The 19,857-nt window shown below is 40.0% G+C and overlaps 1 protein-coding gene across 1 annotated transcript in view; it reads right to left on the reverse strand.

The window, feature by feature from the left end:
- LOC111150584 (mitogen-activated protein kinase kinase kinase 13) overlaps positions 1–19,857 on the reverse strand; it is a 90,876-nt gene that overhangs the window by 20,774 nt on the left and 50,245 nt on the right. Inside the window, exons 3-7 of the mRNA XM_022508092.1 lie at positions 12,599–12,782; positions 8,109–8,300; positions 4,404–4,562; positions 2,320–2,478; positions 1,773–1,881 (exon numbers count right to left, since the gene is read on the reverse strand). Of these exons, the coding sequence (XP_022363800.1) occupies positions 1,773–1,881; positions 2,320–2,478; positions 4,404–4,562; positions 8,109–8,300; positions 12,599–12,782 (803 nt within the window). The remainder of the gene's footprint in view (positions 1–1,772; positions 1,882–2,319; positions 2,479–4,403; positions 4,563–8,108; positions 8,301–12,598; positions 12,783–19,857) is intronic.

Here is a 19,857-nt window from a genome sequence, read left to right on the forward strand (position 1 = left end):
CATTGGGTCCTAGCCAAAACCCCGTAAGGATGAGAAGAGATGATCATCTCCAGGGTTTAGATGAGTACACTGAGGTTTAGAGAATTTTAGTGACTGACCCAAGATCCTAGGACAAGGGTTAGACTCAAGTCTGTTGCTTTTCTCAGTATTTCTGTAGCTAGTTCCTAAATATTTTATCAGTAGCCAGAGAGAGTCTGAATTTCAGACCCAGAGACAGACCAGCTTGTAAGTACCTGAAGTAATCCTAGGAACTAGCACACCTAGCAGACTTGGTGCTATTTAAGGAGAGGTAAAATTTTATGTTGGGAGAAATGTGTGGAAGAATTAATATTTAAAAGATATCCAGTGTAATGTTTTCCCCTTCCTTTCCTTCCTCTTCCTCTCCCCTTCATATTCTTGCTCCAAAAGAAGCTTTCCTGAGTTCAGTCTCACTGTTGCACATATTGGTAAAAGTCAGTTTGTGCAGGTGAGGGTACTGGGTCTGGGGGCTTCGTGGCATGACACAGTGCTTTGCACACGGTGGGCACTCGGAAGAGGTGGCCCTGGCTTCAGAAGGGACATCCTGGGAGCATTCATGTAGAATTGTTTCCATTTTGAAGTTTTCCAAGTACATCCAGTTTGACTGTCTCGATGGCTTGTGACTTTAGTACTCTCACCAAAAACTGCTTTTCCAAACCGTGGTATGTATACTTTTATGGTAAAGGAAGCAAGGCTGTAATTGTAACCGTAGTCTAAAGTTTGAGAGATTCCCTAGAAAGTACTCACTGTTATTCTCTTTCATTTCACGGAAGGGCCCAAGTCTTTTGCTGAACACTCACACAGAGACTGGGCAGATTGCTTTCCTCGTGCCCCATACATATAGGTATCTGAATAGACAGCACTAGTGTTAGTGGTTCTAAGGAAGTTTAATCTGTGTGTTTGGCGTAGGTCTGGAATGGTCTAGAAGACAGTAAGGCTAACAGATACATTAAGTTACATTTGATCTGGTGCTAACAGGTGACACACAGAGTCAGGGGAAAGGTTCCCTCTGGGCCTAATTCTATCCTGGGTTCTCTCCGGTACTTAACTTCCCTCCTCTGTACTTTATTTTCTCCTTCAAGGGAAGCAATCCTTTCATAAAGGTTGGTAGTAATTCCCTTTTTTTTTTTTTTTTAAGTTTGTTTATTCGTTTCTTTGTTTGTTTAATTTAAGTAATCTCTACACCGAACATGGGTCTCGGACTCACAATCCCAAGATCAAGAGTTGTACGCTCTTCCAACTGAGCCAGCCAGGTGCCTGATTTTAGTTCAAATGCATTCATTTTTTCTTTTCAACAATTTCACCACTTGGAGGATCACATTCAGACACATCTTCCTTTCAGATGAGATAATGATGTATCTTTTTTTTTTTAATAGATTTTATTTATTTATTTCACAGACAGAGATCACAAGTAGGCAGAGAGGCAGGCAGAGAGAGAGGAGGAAGCAGGCTCCCTGCTGAGCAGAGAGCCCGATGCGGGGGCTGGATCCCAGGACCCTGGGATCATGACCTGAGCTGAAGGCAGAGGCTTTAACGCACTGAGCCACCAAGGTGCCCAGAGATAATGATGTATCTCAAGTGTTCAAAAAACTCCCAGATTCCCCACTTGTGACATTTCACAGCTATTGCTTCACAACGACTGGAGCGGAGCCCTAGAATCGTTAAGAGACTCAGAATGCTTCTAAGCCCCTCTTTCTCATCAAGTGCTCCCTGGCTATGCACTCAGTACACGGGAGGAGAGCTTTCAGACTTACCTGAGACTTGAAGTAGGTTTCCTGGGGGGTAGCAAGAACGTCTGCAGAGGCAATGTCTAAATGCATGAGCGTCTGCCGGAAAGAAGGCCGGTTGCGAGGTTTACTCTGCCTACAAGTTAAAAAAGACAGCTTGTGCATTGCAGAGGGTGTGTCCAGGAACACAGAGATTTTATTCTACTTTATGGAAAACATGTTTGGCTCCACGCATGGCTTTATCTCAGGCCGTGTGCACGTACTGAAGAGCAAAAGGAAAATGTAACCAGGAGGTACCTGTAATGATAAATGGAAATCTCCAGGATCAGTGGCCTGTTTGGTAAGAACAGTCCCTGAGGACTCGTCAAGTCATCGTGGCCATCATTTACTAAGACCTACTTGTTTCAGGATATACCAAGTTCTTTATTTATCAATGACTCCAAGTCTGCCAGGCTTTAACCAGGTGATTCAGTCTAAATCCATACTGGAGACTTCCCTGAGGTTTCCGAGAAATTTTAAATGTGGTTTTGAGGAAGAAGGTCAAAGAGAATCTTGGGAGAAAGAGATTTCTTACCATGTCTGTTTCATAAGGATTTTGAATCCATCAGGGCAAGTGGAAGGAACCGGCAGGTGCAGGCTATTGCTTCCAACACCCCAAATAATGGCTGAAGAGTCGACATCTTTGTAAGGAATCTCTCCTGTCAGCAGCTCCCAAAGCACCACTCCGAAAGACCTACAGTAGTACCAGGAACAGGCACCAAAGACAATGCAGAAAGACTGGTTTGTATGTTAGTTCTTTATTCAGGTTTAATCAAGTATATCCCCAGTGCCAAAATTCTAAGACTTCCATAAGAATAACAGAAACAGCCAGGAAAAAACGCTGGAAAAGAAACTCAATGAGGGGTAACAAACACTGCTTGATATTAAGACATACCCTAAGGCTTTGGTAATTAACTTTGGTGTGTGAGTGGACAGCCAGACAAATGGAAGGGAACAGAAATCCATAAATGGGCCAGATACATACAGGACTTCAGTATATGATGGAAGTGGCATCCCAAACCAGCGTGGGAGCACTGACGAGTCAGTACATGCTGTTGAGGCAACTGGGGGGAAAATTAAATCCATGGCTCATCTCACACCAAGATACATTCCAAATGAATCAAAAATTCAAATGTGAAAAGAAAAAACGAAACCATAAGCTCCTGAAAGAACACATGGGAAATTTTTTTTCTTTTTACTAATCTTAGAGTGGTGAAAGCTTTCTAGTTATGGAATCCAGAAGCCACAAACGGAGAGATTGATCAGTTAAATTGCATTAAAAAAAAGAAAAATCCAGCAGAGAGGAGGAATTCCACCACAAACAAAATAACAAAATGTGAAAAGTACCCATAATTCATACACACAAAAGGCTAATCTCCTTAATATACAAAATACTCTGATAAATTGATAGGGATCAAGATCAGAGAGCTTAGTAAAGGATCAGAATATTTCACAATAAGAAATTACAAATGGTTTATGATAATATGAAAAAAAGTACAACCTAACTTATAATTATTAGAAGGGGAATACACATTAAAACTGTACCTATGACACCATGTGTTACCTAAATGGTTGGCAAAAATCCAGAAAGTGAGCACATTTTGTGGTGAGACTGAGAAAACACATTTCTGTTGGGAACATAATTGGTATAATCCCAAAGGAGGACACGTTGGTGATAATTACCCAAATTACAAACGATCCCACATTTCTCCTTTATCTTACTCTGGTGTTACATGTAATTTTAACATATGCTATTATTTTGGTCTTAAGCCTAAAAGTTATATTAATAGCCAGTTATAAGGATGGAAGAAAAGTGACCACAGGGAAATATGTTATTAATTGTAAAGATTCATAATCTCAAAGGAAAAGATGATAAGGATTTTAAAAAGGCCAAAAAGTAAATAAGCATAGCTCATTGGGGATGTTTACTAAAAGGGCAAACAGCCCTATGATATACTTCAAATAGCTCTAAAGTACATAACCATATCCCAGCAAAGTACTCACTGATATGTTGAGGGTCTGAGGCACCAAAACTAGGTAAACTTTGTTCACTGTATTTAAGAAGTTAAGAATTATGAATATATTTCCCAAAGATTTCTATGCTAAATGCTTATTTGAAGTAAACTTCCCATTTTCCAGAAAGTTCAGCATATTCTGTGAAGCCTTCCCAATGATTTACTAAATAGACGTTCACCCTAATTCCCCTCTCAATCCTTCTCACCACGTTCATCATGACACTGAGTAGGGATTCAGACAACAGGAGCCTGAAATCAACCATCAGTGAGTAACACTAAAGAATATTTTGGGAAGGGACGCCTGGGTGGCTCGGTTGGTTAAGCGGCTGCCTTCAGCTCAGGTCATGATCCCAGCGTCCTGGGATCGAGTCCCGCATCGGGCTCCTTGCTCAGCAGGGAACCTGCTTCTCCCTCTGCCTCTGCCTGCCTCTCGGCCTACTTGTGATCTCTCTCTCTCTCTCTGACAAATAAATAAATAAAATCTTAAAAAAAAAAAAAAAAAGAATATTTTGGGAAAGTAGAAGTGCCGGAGGAGGAGAGGACTCGGGGAGGGGGAGGGTGCAGTGGGGAAGGCTTTCTTGTCGGGACAGATGGCACTGCTCACCATATATCGACTTTCTCAGAGACAGGTTCGTTGCGTATGACCTCTGGTGCCATCCACGCCACTGTACCGGCGAAGGACATCTTGGTGCTTTTGTCACTGAGTTCCTTAGATGTGCCAAAATCTGAAATCTTTACCGCATCTGTGTGAGTCACCAAAACACTTTAAAAAGAAATAAAGAGAACATCCAAATCATTAGTACTAATACAAATCATGACTGTAACTGGCAACTTCGTGTGCTGCCTCCTACCTTGTAGAATTCAGCCTGCGGTTCCAGTATCACGGGGGCGGTAGGTCTAGGCTAGACAGAGCATCATTCACACACATGAGGTCGCACCGCACAGCAGGCTTTCTCCATCTGGTCTCATCCTGCCTCCACCACTTGCTAACTCTGTGACCACTGCCAAGTTCACTTGATTCTCCTAAGCCAGTTTTCTTGTCATAAGATGGAGAAAACTCAGGTCCCAGTAACTTACCCACGATTCAAGAGTGCAGAAAACTGCACACCGTGTATAAATAAATACCTTCTCATCTATTATCAAGCAAACTCATTTTATTCATCTGAGGCTCATTATAGAGTATTGTCCTAGACTCTGCTTGGTGAGTGAGGCAATGTACTATGTTACCTTTCTGAAATCCTCCAAGAGTTTTCGATAAGGAATCATGGGCCTATAAAAATGGCCTTGTGGAATTTTCATTTGAATTAAAGGAGATAAGAGACATAAAACACCCATGCTCAAAAAATACTGGTTTCTACCCTTGTCAGTCTCAGACAAATCACTAAGAAAAACCCTTCTTTTAAAACACTGTTTAAATGATGGCCAACTAAAATCACACATGGGACCACAACACTAGGGATTAGGGATTCCACCAATGTTGATAAGGAAAAACTGGAATTAATTTAGGTTTACGTAGATTTCACACAAGTCATGTTTGTCTTTTCATGGTATATATCTGAATTGTGGCCTGGGGAAAATTGCTTTTCTAGCCTTAAAGATGAATACAATCTGGTACCAATCGAATGCACAATATTAATATACTGACAAACCGGGCTGAATTCACTTGATATAACCTGTTTGGAACTTTAGAATGTTAATGAGTTAGGGTTTCAGAGGCTTAATGATAGAGACCTATTCTTCATAAGAAGGGGGCTTGATATTCAAGTATCAGAATTGAGGTGGCTAGAAAACAGAAAACTTCTCAATCTCTCTCCTCCCTTCTCTGAACCAGGGACTTCACAGTTGCCCCTCTCCCTGCCAGTGTCACACGGCTCTCTAGTTACCCAACGGCTCTGCTTACAACTGTTCTAGAATACCTTCCTCCATGTCCGACCCCCGGTTTTGCCCCTGATATGTAGAATGTACATACTTTGAGGGAATGGGCATGGGGAGAGACTACAGGGCACATGAGGTTAGAACTTGTATAAAGTCTTCTCTGAGACAAAGCTGGAGTCACCCAGCCCAAGATTTAATGTGGGTAATGACATTTGTCTCTAAAGCAAGCCAGACTAATCTTTGTCTTCTCAAAGTCAGCTTGAAACCCAAAGAGGCCAAGGCTGCCGGAAGTTCAAGGGAGTGCTGATAACAGAGGGAACGTCTCCCTGTGTAACTTATTACCCTAATCTTTAAATGACAGGAGCTAGAGAAAGTAGCATGTGATTTTATACATTCTAAAACTTCCCGACTTCTTCCTCTACAGTTAATTCTTAAGGGGAACAAGGTGGTTAGGAAGGAGACCATTCAAAGAGGTCTGTGGCAAGTGTTTCATGTCTTTTGTGTGTATGTAGTGGATGATGAAAGTAACAGGTTGTGTCAGAATGTGAGCAGATGGAATGAAGACTATAATAAAGTTTATTTGCAAGTAAAGCAAGGAGGGGGCTGTTCAGGGAGCTAACGACTATGGTAAGCATGGCAGAGAACAAGGGTGAGAAACAAGAGCTGCTTGAAAGTTTATAGTCAAGACTGATTTTTATCTCCCGTGGACAGGAGGCAGAAACCTGTGCGAATCCTTCCAGTAGGAAGCAGTGGGGGGCTTTAGGTCTCAAAGTTCTGGGCTCAGGTCCTAGCGCCAAGACTTTGGGCTCTGAGCCCTCATTTTTCTTTTTCTTTTCCTTCTTTTTTAGAAAGGGAGAAGGGGAGAGTGGGGCAGAGAAAGAGAGAATCACAAGCAGGCTCCATGCCCAGCTTACCCCGAGATCATGACCTGAGCCGAAATCAAGAGTCAGATGCTTATTAACCAACTGAGCCACCCAGGTGTCCCTCGTGTCTCTCTCTTTTTTTTTTTTCTTCTCAAAGATTTTATTTATTTATTTGACAGAGAGAGATCACAAGTAGATGGAGAGGCAGGCAGAGAGAGAGAGAGAGAGAGAGAGGGAAGCAGGCTCCCTGCTGAGCAGAGAGCCCGATGCGGGACTCGATCCCAGGACTCTGAGATCATGACCTGAGCTGAAGGCAGCGGCTCAACGCACTGAGCCACCCAGGCGCCCCCCCTCGTGTTTCTTATATAAAATAAGAAGGATGATACATGTTGCAACTATCCCCATGCAATTTTTGCCAACATCAAAGAAGATGTGATAATGGATATTTTAAAAAATACGATAAACCATGAAAGCACTACAGAGACCTGTTTTTGAAAAAAGATTAATTCCTCTCTGCTTCTCTAAACCAATCTGTGGTGAAAAATAATAAATAATAAATAAATAACAATAAAATAATACATAAAAATGATAATAATAAATAATAAAATTAAATTTAAAAATAAAATAAAAATAAAATGATAATTAAAAATGCTTAAAAACAGGAGCTACATTGAAATACACCATTTTATCAATTCCTTTCTTCCCTTGATGTGGTCTGGGGAAGTGAATGAGCACTCCTCTTAAAAGTGGTTATCGATAGCCAAAGAATCATTTTGATAACAGATCACTAGAAACAACCCTGCTTCTCTTAAATAGCCAGCTTATATTATCTTATGGACACCGTGAGCCTTGGGACTATTTATTTCCTTCTTTGCTCAGACTCTTTGAAGGTCAAAGCCAAAATCTACAGTCCACCTCTAACAACTGTAGAGTCTTTTGTGAGCAAGCTTTAGTTCTAACGTTCTTATTTTCTCTTTGCCTCAGTTCTTACTCATGCATTTTTAGCCTATTTTCTTTTTTTTTTTTTAAAGATTTTATTTATTTATTTATTTGACAGACAGAGATCACAGTAGGCAGAGAGGCAGAGAGAGAGGAAGGAAGCAGGCTCCCTGCTGAGCAGAGAGCCCGATACAGGGCTCGATCCCAGGACCTGGAATCATGACCTGAGCCGAAAGCAGAGGCTTTAACCCACTGAGCCACCCAGGCACCCCTAGCCTATTTTCTGAAACTCAGTTTTTAACACAAACCAAGCCTTCAAGGTGGGAAAGCGTGGCATTAATTATCTGGGATGATCAAGAGTGAACACTTCAGTTAATAATGAATCTCGTGTTATAGCTGCACAACTAAAAAGCAGCACAAAGGGAAAACTCGTGTCAGGTGCTTGGAGCTGTCTGCTGTATAGGTGAGTAAGTCAGTCAATGAGAATCCAAAAAACATGCAAACAGAATTACCCACTGTGCCGATTTAAACTCAACTGCAAGTATGTCTGAAAAACTCAACCGGGCTTGATAAAATTCCCTTATTTCAAAGCAATAAAACAAAGTGGCTGAAAAATGAACTCCCAAACTCACTTAGGTGATTTGAGATCACGATGAATAATTTTATGGAGGTGCAGATAATTCATTCCACTTGCAATTCCCGTGGACCAGTCCACTAGCAATCGTGGTGTGATCTTTCTGCCGGCTCGCAAAACTTCGTAGAGCTGTCCGTGGGCACAGTACTCCATGATGATGCAGTAACAGGGGGCCTGAGTACAAACACCCCTTTCAAGAAAACACAAATATGTTTATAAATTCACACTACATACAAAAGTACCTCTATACGTATTTATATCTATTTTACATATTTATATTTTAAGAATAGTTAATGAATTTAATGATTTTAAGAATATTTAATAAATTTAATGATTAAGACCAGCTCTCTACCAAAATAATATTGACATAATAAGGCATAACCTTTCCTGATTCTTCAATTACCATTAAAACCCCTCTAGTCTACAAGCTTCTCTATTATTCATACAGACAATTTTAGTTCATTTTGCTCACTTCAGATTATCTCTGTGTTGTGCTGTACCAGTGCTTCTCTGTGGGGCCATTCCATTTTGGGACAAAGAGCATGTTTCCTGAGACTTGTATAGGCCGGGTACTGTGTTGTGTTAGATCGTTAGGAATAACTGAAATATCTTCGTTTTAAAATTAAATAAAAGGTTCTATATATAGGGTAGGGAAAGAGAGAATCCAAATAAAATGCTTCTATTTTTATATTAATTGTTGAATTTTAAATTATCAAATTTAAGATAACTAGACTGAGGACTAAAAAGGAGTCAATTTTCTGTATTATATAGTCTTTGAAAAACATTACTGTTTAGAATAAAAGCAATATCATACAATGTAACACATTTCTACACAGCCTTTATTTCCATCAATTCCTGCATCTTCCACAAAGTCTTTCCCTATGATTCCAGTCCATGAAGATCTTTCTTGTCTCTAAATTCCTGTGCTACACAGGAGCCATTCGTTTTTTATACACAATTTTCCTCTCCCTACACAGGCTCCTTGAAGGGAAAGGTCTTCAGGTTCTTTTCTTTCTACCAGGAGGCTGAGAAGTTCACAGCAAATCCTTGACAAATATTTCTTAGCTTCACCTTAACTTTCTTTGCTGCTAAACCCTTTGCACAAACGTGCGCAGGTGCACGGGGTGGGAAGAAGGGAACTAACATGGAAGAACTTCTTCTGTCTGGAATGTTCCATGCTTATTTAATTGTCTGATTTAATCTTCCCCAACCATTGCACAATACATCTTCCATTTTTACGGGTGAGGCTCAGAGAGGGAAAGTGACCTGTCCTCGATGATACACCTGTGACAGAGCTTGGATTCAAATCTAGTCTAACTTCAAAGCCTATGTTCTTTCCACTCACTATGCTACACTGCCCTCCCTTTGTGCTTTGTAACTCCTGTGTACACAAGCAGGTTGGGGATTCTTGTATCAACATTACCCTAGAAAAGTGACAATAATTAACTCCACACTTTTGTTCTGAAGATGAGAAAAGAGGACAATTATCACAATGCAATTCTCGGTATCCCATCTCTTAATAGTATGTACGCCTTCTTTCAAAACTTTCTAGAGGAGCCGAGATTATTCTGTCTACAAGATGCCCGTCTAAAGTCCTCAGCCAGCTACAAACTCATGTCTTCTCTCCTAGGCAGCTGTAAGCGATGAGACAATGAAGAGGCCATAGCTTGCAACCAGGGGAAAGTCCCAGAACGACAGCAGGATATGAAGAAGTAAAATTAGTCTTCATTCTCCCTGCCATGACACACTTGTCAAATGCCACAGAGTTATTCTTATTACTCTCCTATCATTTTCCAAGCTATCCAGAATTCTCATCTTCATTTCTAATGAAAATTTTTTTTTCAAGTTTCTGTTATTTGACTCTTAGGAGAACTTGGCGGAGCCCAGATAGACCACAACCGTAATCAGACAATTTAATTTTCATTACAGGAAAACAAAGAATAGGCGGGGATAATATAATGTGCTTAAGAATATTAAAATAAATATTGGCTTGAAGCTACCCAGCATCCTAGTCAACCATGTTTTAACTTGTCGCAAACAGACAGAAAGGGGTAAGGGTGATATGTTATGTGCTTTTCATCTTTCTTGACTGATGAATGAGAAGCAATCATGCCATCAGCCTTGTACTATGTATGACAAGGCTTCTCAGTGGCTATAAATAGCAGCTCTCTAATGACTTCTAATTGCTACCTTTTCTTCCCCTTGGCACCCAATTCCATTAGGAACAGTCAGATTAGGTCTTCCTAAAAGATTGCTTTCAAAAAAATTGGAAGGAAAAAAAATACAGAATTCTTTTCTTTCGCTTCCCCTTCTGTACATGGTTCTTACTTTGAAGGAAGCTGTAAGCACAGCAATGAGTATCCAGAGAGACATACTAAAATCTAATCATGCCTTCGTATCTTCCAGACGGTCCTGAATGATTCATTGGCCAAGCAACACATGGCACAGATGGTTGCAAACACAGCACTGCACAATGCCTCAAGAGCATGCGGTAATGAACCAGGGACACAGTCTCACTATTGTTTTCCATGTAGAGGTAAAGACTACTCAAGCATCTTCTGCCTAAAAAGTGGGGCACCGGCACGGCCATACGTGTCCAAAATGCAGAATCTGTACATGTAGGTAGGAGGGTCAGGAGAATGAGGTACAGAAAACGTTGCAAGGAAAAAAGAGAAAGCAAAAGAAAGGAAGGAAAAACCAAGCTTCTCACAGAACACATCTCTCCCTTTATTACCCGGGACAACCTGCTGGAAAGACCTCGTACCTGGGACAGATAGCCCAGCCCACATCAGGAGGCCAGAAAGCTATGCCAATCTGTAGAATATTAAGTGTCTCAAACTCAGCGTCCTAGTGATTGAAGCCTGAAAGTTTTTCAACAGAAGTTAAGTGAGAGAACCTTTCTTCCATCTAGGATGTAGCATACTAGAAGGGATGATTTTCTTGGTGAAGTAAGAGGAAGGAAAGGAGTCTCTTGGGAGTCTGTCTGCTTAAAAATAATCCTTCTGTTGTCTTTGGAAATGTATCATCTTTGGAAAGAGTATAATTAGTCTCTGTAGCATTTCATTTTCGCCTCACATCCTCCTGGCCCTAACAGGGCAACAAAGGATGAAATCACTAGGGCAACCAAAGCTCTCTCCCATGCCCACTGTATGCATGTCCCTTCCACAAGGAGATGCATCGAAGAGCTCCATTTAGTATCCCAGCTGGATGCTTATCTCCTTTTCCACATCTCTTTCCCTTTCCATAAAGGGGTCTTGTTTGGGAATCAAGACTCAGCATCAAGCTCATTTAAACCCATTGTACAGAATCCGTACCTAAGATTTCTATTCCTTAGGAGGAGTGTGATTCCAATGAAAAATGATCCCATGACATGTTTACCTTTATAATGAGAGTTTTATCATGAGAAGATCCCTCTTGGGGGCTGGGAGAAGTTTCTCCTACTTTCAGGAAGGAAGGCTTGTAAATTATTCCACTTTCAGCGGTAGCCTCATCAGTCATACTATTTTCTGGGACTGAACTACATATATCAAACATACCAAGAAGCTCTAGTTTCTAACTGTCATTCCACCTGAAGACTAGCTTTCCTGTTCTTCACCTTCCCTCCTGTAAAGCTGCTCATCATTCGTTTGTTTCAGGCTGGGGCAGAATTTGAAGGCTGGCAAGAGAATGGGAAGCCTGGCAAGGGACAGGTAGAGGCAGAAGACATTACACATATTTAGGGCTCAACACTGCCAGGTTTGAGGACTGCCACAAATGTACCTTTGTGCCTCCCCTTCTGCTAGTGACCCCCGCTGTATTATGAAAATAGTCTGACCTAGAAAGATGTTCATACACTCTTGAAAACAACTACCTTGTGGCATGAACATAGCATATAACTTACTCTCATCAGTAATTCAACTGTCATTAGACTTAGAAAGCTGAGTATTTGGCATTACTTGAAAAGGGATCACTGAGGCAGGGAGAAACATTTTCAGGGTGCCCTCTTAGAACAAGTTCATATTTAAAAAGGGAGGCTAATAGAAACTAATACAAAAAAAAAAAAACCTCTCTGTTACACAGAGACTAATTGTTCTATGATCACTGCAAATACCAGCCTTGTTTTCTTAACTGAACTTTCAGATGGGCAGGTTATCTCAGAGTGACCTCCATCATCCCACTGATAAATGAGGTTGAGTCATCAGATATGATTTCTTGGTAAGAACCCATTTTTCCACCAGAAAAAAAAAAAAAAAAAAGCATCATTCCCTTTCTGTCCCATGTACACCCTTTCCAGGAAGGCTGAGCTCTGGTATAAAGAACTATCAGATTATATGATCCTTAAAGACATGACTTTCATTTAATCATTTTTTGGTGTCTTCCCCAAATACCTAGCACAGTACTAAGTCTATAGTCTTTCAAGACAGGAACTCATTAGTAGAAATTGGGAGAAAGAAAATCTATTTCTTAAAAAAAAAAAAAGAAGAAGAAGAAGAAGAAGCCTTGACCTACTTGAAAGCGATGATGTTAGGGTGCTTCAACTTCCTCAAATGCTTGATATCCGTCTCATTCTGTTCTCTCACTTTCTTGATGGCCACTTCCTCCGCTCGGAACTTGCCCAAGAAGACAGCTCCTTGGGCTCCACTACCCAGCCACTGCAGCTCTGAGATCTCCTCAAATGGCACTTCCCAAGTATCTAGGTACACAAGCAAGAAACAAACTTAGAGAGATCTCAGAATTTGCTCAGGGACGGTTCTACAAGGTCACTCCAAAGGTACCAACTTCAGTATCACCCAGAATGATCTCTACCCTTGGACTCTCACCTGTAACTCTCCAAAAGATATAACCTTCCTATGGGTCTTGATACAATAGATCAGATATTCTCATGTATTACTTTGTATCATTTTTTAAAAAGATTTTATTTGAGAGAGAAAGAGAGAGTGAGAGAGAGCATGAGAAGGGGGAGAGGGTCAGAGGGAGAAGCAGACTCCCTGCTGACCAGGGAGCCCTACGTGGGATGTGGGACTCCATCCTGGGACTCTGGGATTGTGACCTGAGCCAAAGACAGAGGCTTAACTGACTGAGCCACCCAGGTGCCCCAATTTGTATCAATTTTTAGCCAATGAAATCAAGCATATCAGAGATCTCCAATATACCCTCCTCCAAACAAAACACATCTTGACATTCCCACAGCCCACCTCCTCACTTCCAGTTTGCATGTACAATCCACTTATCTGTCTCTATACCACTATCCCTACCCCATCACCCATTGTAAGTCAGTGTTGTTTTAGTCCTCTTTGAATTTCTACTGCAGATGTTCAGTTAATCCTTCCTAGATGAACTGTCAATAATACTCTCCCAAGGGCCTAATTATGCATAAAATTTATATTAATATTTACCTTTTATTGAGCACCTACTATGTGCCAGACACTAGCATAAAAGCTTTATATATCTCATGTATTGATCCTTTCAACAATCTTGGAAGTTGGGCCTTATTATGGTTATTTATAGATGAGAAAACCGAGACACGGAGATTAGGTGACTCTCCCAAGGTCGTATAGCTGGTAAGTGGCAGAACTGGGCCCAGACTCAAGAACTGGCTGATACCAGGGCCAGTGCTTTCCCCACTATGCCACATTGCCTCCCATGAAGTAAATGTGAGGGTCATTAGCCATGATAGATTTACTCATATAGATGCAGTAATTTCAAGTTTCTCTTTCTTAGAATTTGATTTTCTTTGCACCAAATAGGTAATAGGAGTCATTTCTAAGTGGTCACATTATTGATGATTCATATTATGCTCTTTATCCTTTCTTGAACTTTTTTTTTTTACCATGAGCTTATATTACTTTTATAAGTAATAAAATGCTATTTTAAATAAAATACTTCAAAAACCCAATCAATACATGCTTTAATCTCGTGGAACTTAAAAAGGAGAATATGATCCATGGATCCTTCTCCTTGTCCCCCTTTTTATCAGCAAACTGTCACTACACTGGTAAGAAATAAACATCAAAGAACGAGGCGTCCCATGGAGTGAGGAGAGGATGAGGACAATGTTAAAGGTTACGGGGGTTTTTGTTAGATCACCAGTCACCGAAAGGTCACTGTTTGCAGAATACTGAACAAGGTAGTGTTGAGTCAGCTTTGAAGATATTCTGGTCTTGAAAGCAAATCAGCTCCCACCTACTATGGTGATGAAGAGCAGAAAGAAGTTATCAGTACCTAGAAGGGAACCACATTTCCCTCATCTCTCATTTTCTCAAGCTTGAGAGAAAATAAATCCTGTAGATTCTTTGTAAAATGCGGCTTCTCATTATAGCAGTTAAAACATGACCTTCCAGAAAGGATGACATAGAGCAGAACAAATGATAGTGAGGGTGTCTGAAAGCATGGTATTTAACCCATTCTTCTGTATTTGCTCTATGGAAATTAGATAGATGCTACATAAAAACAAATTTCTCTGAACTACAAATAGCTCACAAACATGAAATCACCAAATAAACAAATGAAACCAAGTGAAATGCAGGAGGAAAGAGTGAGTTATGGGCTTGACTGCTTTGAGGATCTTTCTGGCTTCAAATGACAAGTATGAAGTATGAAGTGTTTCACCCAGCCCACCATCGTCCCCACAGGCTTATCTGTGCAGCACCCACAGGACCCAGATATCGATGGCATACTCGCAGAGGGTTTTACCTGTGAGAGGTCCAGTGAAGAACTAGACACAGTGTCACTTTGGCCATTCTGGGGCCAAAGAAAGAAAGAAACTATTATTGGATTCTGGGGCAAGCACATCCTGGGCAATATTTTTCTGAAAAATTTATGAAAGCCCAAGTTAGCTTAATTTTTCATATGATAACTACTAAAATTAGACCTCTTTGGGTGTTTTTCCCCCCTATTTACTCAATCTTTATTTACTGTGAAATGCTAGAAACACCAGCAAATATTAGGAAAAAAAAAAAAACCCCGAAGTATTTAATCTGCAATCCCTTTCCATATTCAGTTTTCATCTTCTCTTCCACTCTTTGCTCATATGTATGCACCTTTATAGAAGTTGTAGCTGACACATAACCTTTTCTACTTTTCTCATGTATTGTGTGTTCCCCATGTATATACAGATCTCATTATAAGCTTTAGTAGTGGCTTAACGGTACTCGTTGACCTTTTCCGTACTTGTGTTTCCGTCTTTTTGTTTGCTGGTTCAGATTTGATACTTTTTTCTTTCTTTATACAATTTCCTCAGGCTCAGTTCTTAGGTTAGAGTACCGTTTCCTGGCTTTTGCTATACCTTCTAACTTGCCACCCAAAAGGGCTTCACTAGTTTTTGCTGATAGCAGTAATGAATGAGTGTAACTCTGCCAGCAATGAATACCGTTGATAGTCTTTTGGGTTCTAAGTTATTTAGATGTAAATAATGTTTTATAAGTTTGCACTACTTCATTCATTCACTCACTCACTCATTCATTCATTCATTTAGATTTATTTATTTGAGAGAGACAATGCACACAGGGGCAGAGGCAGAGGGAGAGGAAGAGAAACCCAAGCAGCCTCCTCACCAAGCAGGGAGTCCAATGCGGGGCTCAAACTCCCAACACCGAGATCACAACCTGAGCTGAAACCAAGAGACAGACCCTCAACTGACTGCACGACCCAGGCGTCCCAAGTTCGCACCACTTTAATTGCCAGGGATGTAGAATAATTTTCTCCACATTTGTTTAATGCTCACATCTGCTTTGCATGGATTGTCACATTTCTGCTTTGTGCATTTATCTGTCAGGGGTCTCACAGTTCTCATAAATGTGAAGGAGTTTTTCTACTTCTTTGATACCTATGAAGAGAATTTTTTAAAAAGACTTTGTATTTTATTGTTTTTTGAACAAAATGTTTTCATAGATGCCTGTCATTTCCTTTGTAATATCTTCTATGGCCTAGTCAATCTTCTGAGAATGATCTACAGTTGATTTTTTAAAAAGTTGAACCTATACATCCAACTGGAGTTTTTCTTGGTGTGTGGTGTGAGGACCGAGGCACAGTAATTTTTTTCATGTTGTTACTGAATGATTCCAAACCAATCTGTTAAATAATTCTTTCTTTTCATATCATTTTATAATGTTTGTATTATAATTTGCTATATTTTTAATATATATGTATTTTTAAAGTAAACTGTACACCCAACACGGGGTTCGAACTCACAGTCTCAAGATTGAGAGTCACATGCTCTACCATGCCAGCCAGGTGCCCCTACACTTTATTATATTTTTAAGTAAATAATGCCTATTATATAGCATTTTTATGAAATGGGAACACCAAAGGTTGATGAGATTATACTAGAGAATAAAATTTTCCTCTGCCAATAGTAGCTCATGCCTGTGTTATTCAGCTGTGGTTAGCAAAGTGTTAATTTTCCAAAGGAAAATAGAGGGGACCACACTGGTAATCCAGGAACAGAGTATTAAATGACACTTCAACCACTTTTCCATAAATGTTTTCCCTGGAACTAATTTTCAGAAGTAAAACTGACTGATGTGATTTAGTCCTTTTATCCCATCCCGATGTCCCTGACAATATCTAGCTGGGAGCCAAGGATAGGAAAGTGACAGGAAAAAGAATGATAGCAATGAGGATGTGCAAAATTGGGGGACCCAATAATGGACAGCAAGATAACGACGTAACAATGGAACCTGGCTGTGTTCTCTCTAGGGTTCGTCCCAGACTTTCTGCTTTTATATCTGTCCATTGGTACTCCTCCCCAGCTTCTATCTTCTGATTCATCACTATGACTATTTTCTTAATTCCAATATCTACTGTGATCTCTAAGACCGAGAAAAAGCCCCATGCCCACCCACTTTTAAGGCCTACGTTCTCCTTTGTTTGTATTCAGACATGGCTATGATAATCCTGGCTTTAGGACTGGGAACTATTTGGCAGTAAAATATTTCTATTACACATACTACCTTACTTGGACTTCACTACCAACCAACTAAATGGGAGATGAAGAGCTCATTAAGATTTCTGTAAAATCAAGTGAAGTTTCCCTTTAAGTATTGAATGCAGAGAACAGCTGTTCTGTGTGCTCTCCTTTGGTTGACTGTAATCCAGGATTAAGATTAGCTCCCGGATCCCAGAGCTGACAAGGAAAAAACTACCTTGGTTTCTGGCTAGTGAATCTCTTTCTGGGCTCCGGCCACACCAGCCCACAGGAGGATAGACTGTCATCTGCTGAAGAGTTAGGCAGCTATAAGCTGCCCTGTAAGCTTAAGCTGACCAGGCCCGTTTCCTATTTACTCTTGAAATAAGCCTTTCTGTCAGTCACATAATCAATCAGAAGACAATTAAATACAAGTTTACAGGACAATTAAAAAAGTTTTTTTTTAATTTTTTTTATTTAAGTAGGCTCCATGCCTGTTATAGGGCTAGAACTCACAACTCTAAGACCAAGACCTGAGCTGAGATAGAGAATCGGACTCATAATGGACTGAGCCACCCAGGCACCCCCCCCTCCCAAATTTTAAAGCTCCTTTTGATGGATACATAGGATGTGTCTGTTTCCCCTCTTTATGAGCCTGAACCTTGATGCTGCATTTGGATCCTGAGATCTCCAAATTACCACCAAAATAATTATTAGACTGAACAAGTTAAGACCCTAAAAGCCCAATGTAGTTTTATCACATAAGCAGATATAAGTAGGTTTTGTGTCTAAGCAGAGAAGAGGGAACTTTTAAAAAAATAATAAATTAAGGGTGGTTATCTCTGGGTTGTGGGATAACAAGTGATTTTTTATTTTCCTCCTTATGCTTATCTTTATTCCCATTTTTAAAAATAATAACACTGTTTAACTTTGAAATCCCCCACCTTTGTGTGACAAGGAACAACTTTTTAATTCCTGAAACTTTAAGACCATAGAGGGTGAAAGAAGGGTGGAATGTGCAGGATGTATGAAAGACAGTGAGACAGACAGACAGACAGAACAACCTTACAGACTGACAAAGATGTTCGGCATGTACAGGAAAGGATGCTGTGACTGACAGGAAAGGATACTGTGACTGACAAATCCTGGAAAGCACAACTGGGATCCACGGATTTACCAGCAAATCCCAATACACTTATGAGGAAAGCGTATAGAGGGAGAGGTTTAAGAGAGATATAGGTTTGGGGCGCCTGGGTGGCTCAGTGGGTTAAGCCGCTGCCTTCGGCTCAGGTCATGATCTCAGGGTCCTGGGATCGAGTCCTGCGTCGGGCTCTCTGCTCAGCAGGGAGCCTGCTTCCCTCTCTCTCTCTCTCTGCCTGCCTCTCTGTCTACTTGTGATCTCTCTCTGTCAAATAAATAAATAAAATCTTTAAAAAAAAAAAAAGAGAGATATAGGTTTAAGGAAAATATTTCAGAAATCGGAAAAACAGAATACACAGAAAAGTGGTCAATAGTGACTGAGGTTGACTGGCTGTTGTGGAAAAGCTGTCAATAGTCTCAACTGAAAGATATGAATATATATATATATATATATTTAATTTTTTTAAAGATTTCTATTTATTTATTTGAGGGGGGAGGGGAGGGGCAGAGGGAGAGAGAGAAGAAGGCTCCCTGATGTGGGGCTCGATCCCAGGACCCCCAGATAATGACCTAAGCCAAAGTCAGACAATCAACTGACAGAGCCACTCAGGCACCCCCAGATGAATATATTAAGAGAGAGTCACAGAGTCCAACATTCAGTTATAAAACAAATAAGACAGACTCTCATTTCTGGTCTACATTTCTGGTCCTTTCCAAAATTTCTTGATGAGAGAACTGTTAACAATGGAATCATTTATATAAGCCTACAATTATGTGTATAAAAAGCCTCAAAAAGCCATGAACCCTTTTGACCCAACCATTCCTCTTCTAAAAACTTATCTTCAGGAAATCAAAGATATAGTAAAAATGATCACAGACATAAAGATATGTGTGAAAATTAAGTAATAAACAGTTGTTCATTGCAGTATAGCTTATAATCACTAAAAAATAACAAATTGTCAAGGAATAGAGGATTGCTTAAAGAAATCTTGGCACATACACATAATTTAGAATTATGTAGGTATTAAAAATGCTGAAGTATATTTCATGATATGGGGAATATTCAAAATGTGAAATGAAAAGGCATAATGAAATAATTTGACTCTGGTTTTTTTTTTTTAAAGCACACACAAACACACATAGTAAGACTAACATAGCATATACCAAAAACATTAATAGTGGAGACCGAGGATCATAGATAAATATTTTTACTTTTGGGGGGACACTTACCTGTATATTCCAATTTAACCATATATATTACTCTTGCTATCAGGAAGAAAAAACTCTTTTAAAGAACAGAAATGAAGTGATAAAGAACACTAGGACCATGTGCTCTCTTTCCTTCAGAAGCATAATGCTTGAATTGGAATAGATGGATATGGATGTTATACCGTGATGGGAGTTAATTTACTTTTTAAAAAGCTGTGGGGTCTAGACATAATAATGCTTCTCAAGATTGGTTGTATATTTGTTCTTTCCTCACAATGTGAGCTTTCTGTGTCTGGGCTGTAAGAAAATAATTCGTTTTTACTACAGTCTAAACCAGGACACAATCTTCAGGCACGAAACCACATGGCCTCTGTCTGGTTTTGAATTAATCCAGTGGCTATCCAGTGGCCATCATTGCATGAACTTTCAACAAAAAAATTTTCAAACATGCACTATGTGATTTATTTTTGTTATGTATCTATACAACTTTATTAAAATATCAAACATATATGAA

This window comes from Enhydra lutris, unplaced genomic scaffold (genome assembly GCF_002288905.1).
Source record: "Enhydra lutris kenyoni isolate GAN:26980312 unplaced genomic scaffold, ASM228890v2 scaffoldscaffold2, whole genome shotgun sequence".
Classification (NCBI taxonomy): Eukaryota; Metazoa; Chordata; class Mammalia; order Carnivora; family Mustelidae; genus Enhydra; species Enhydra lutris.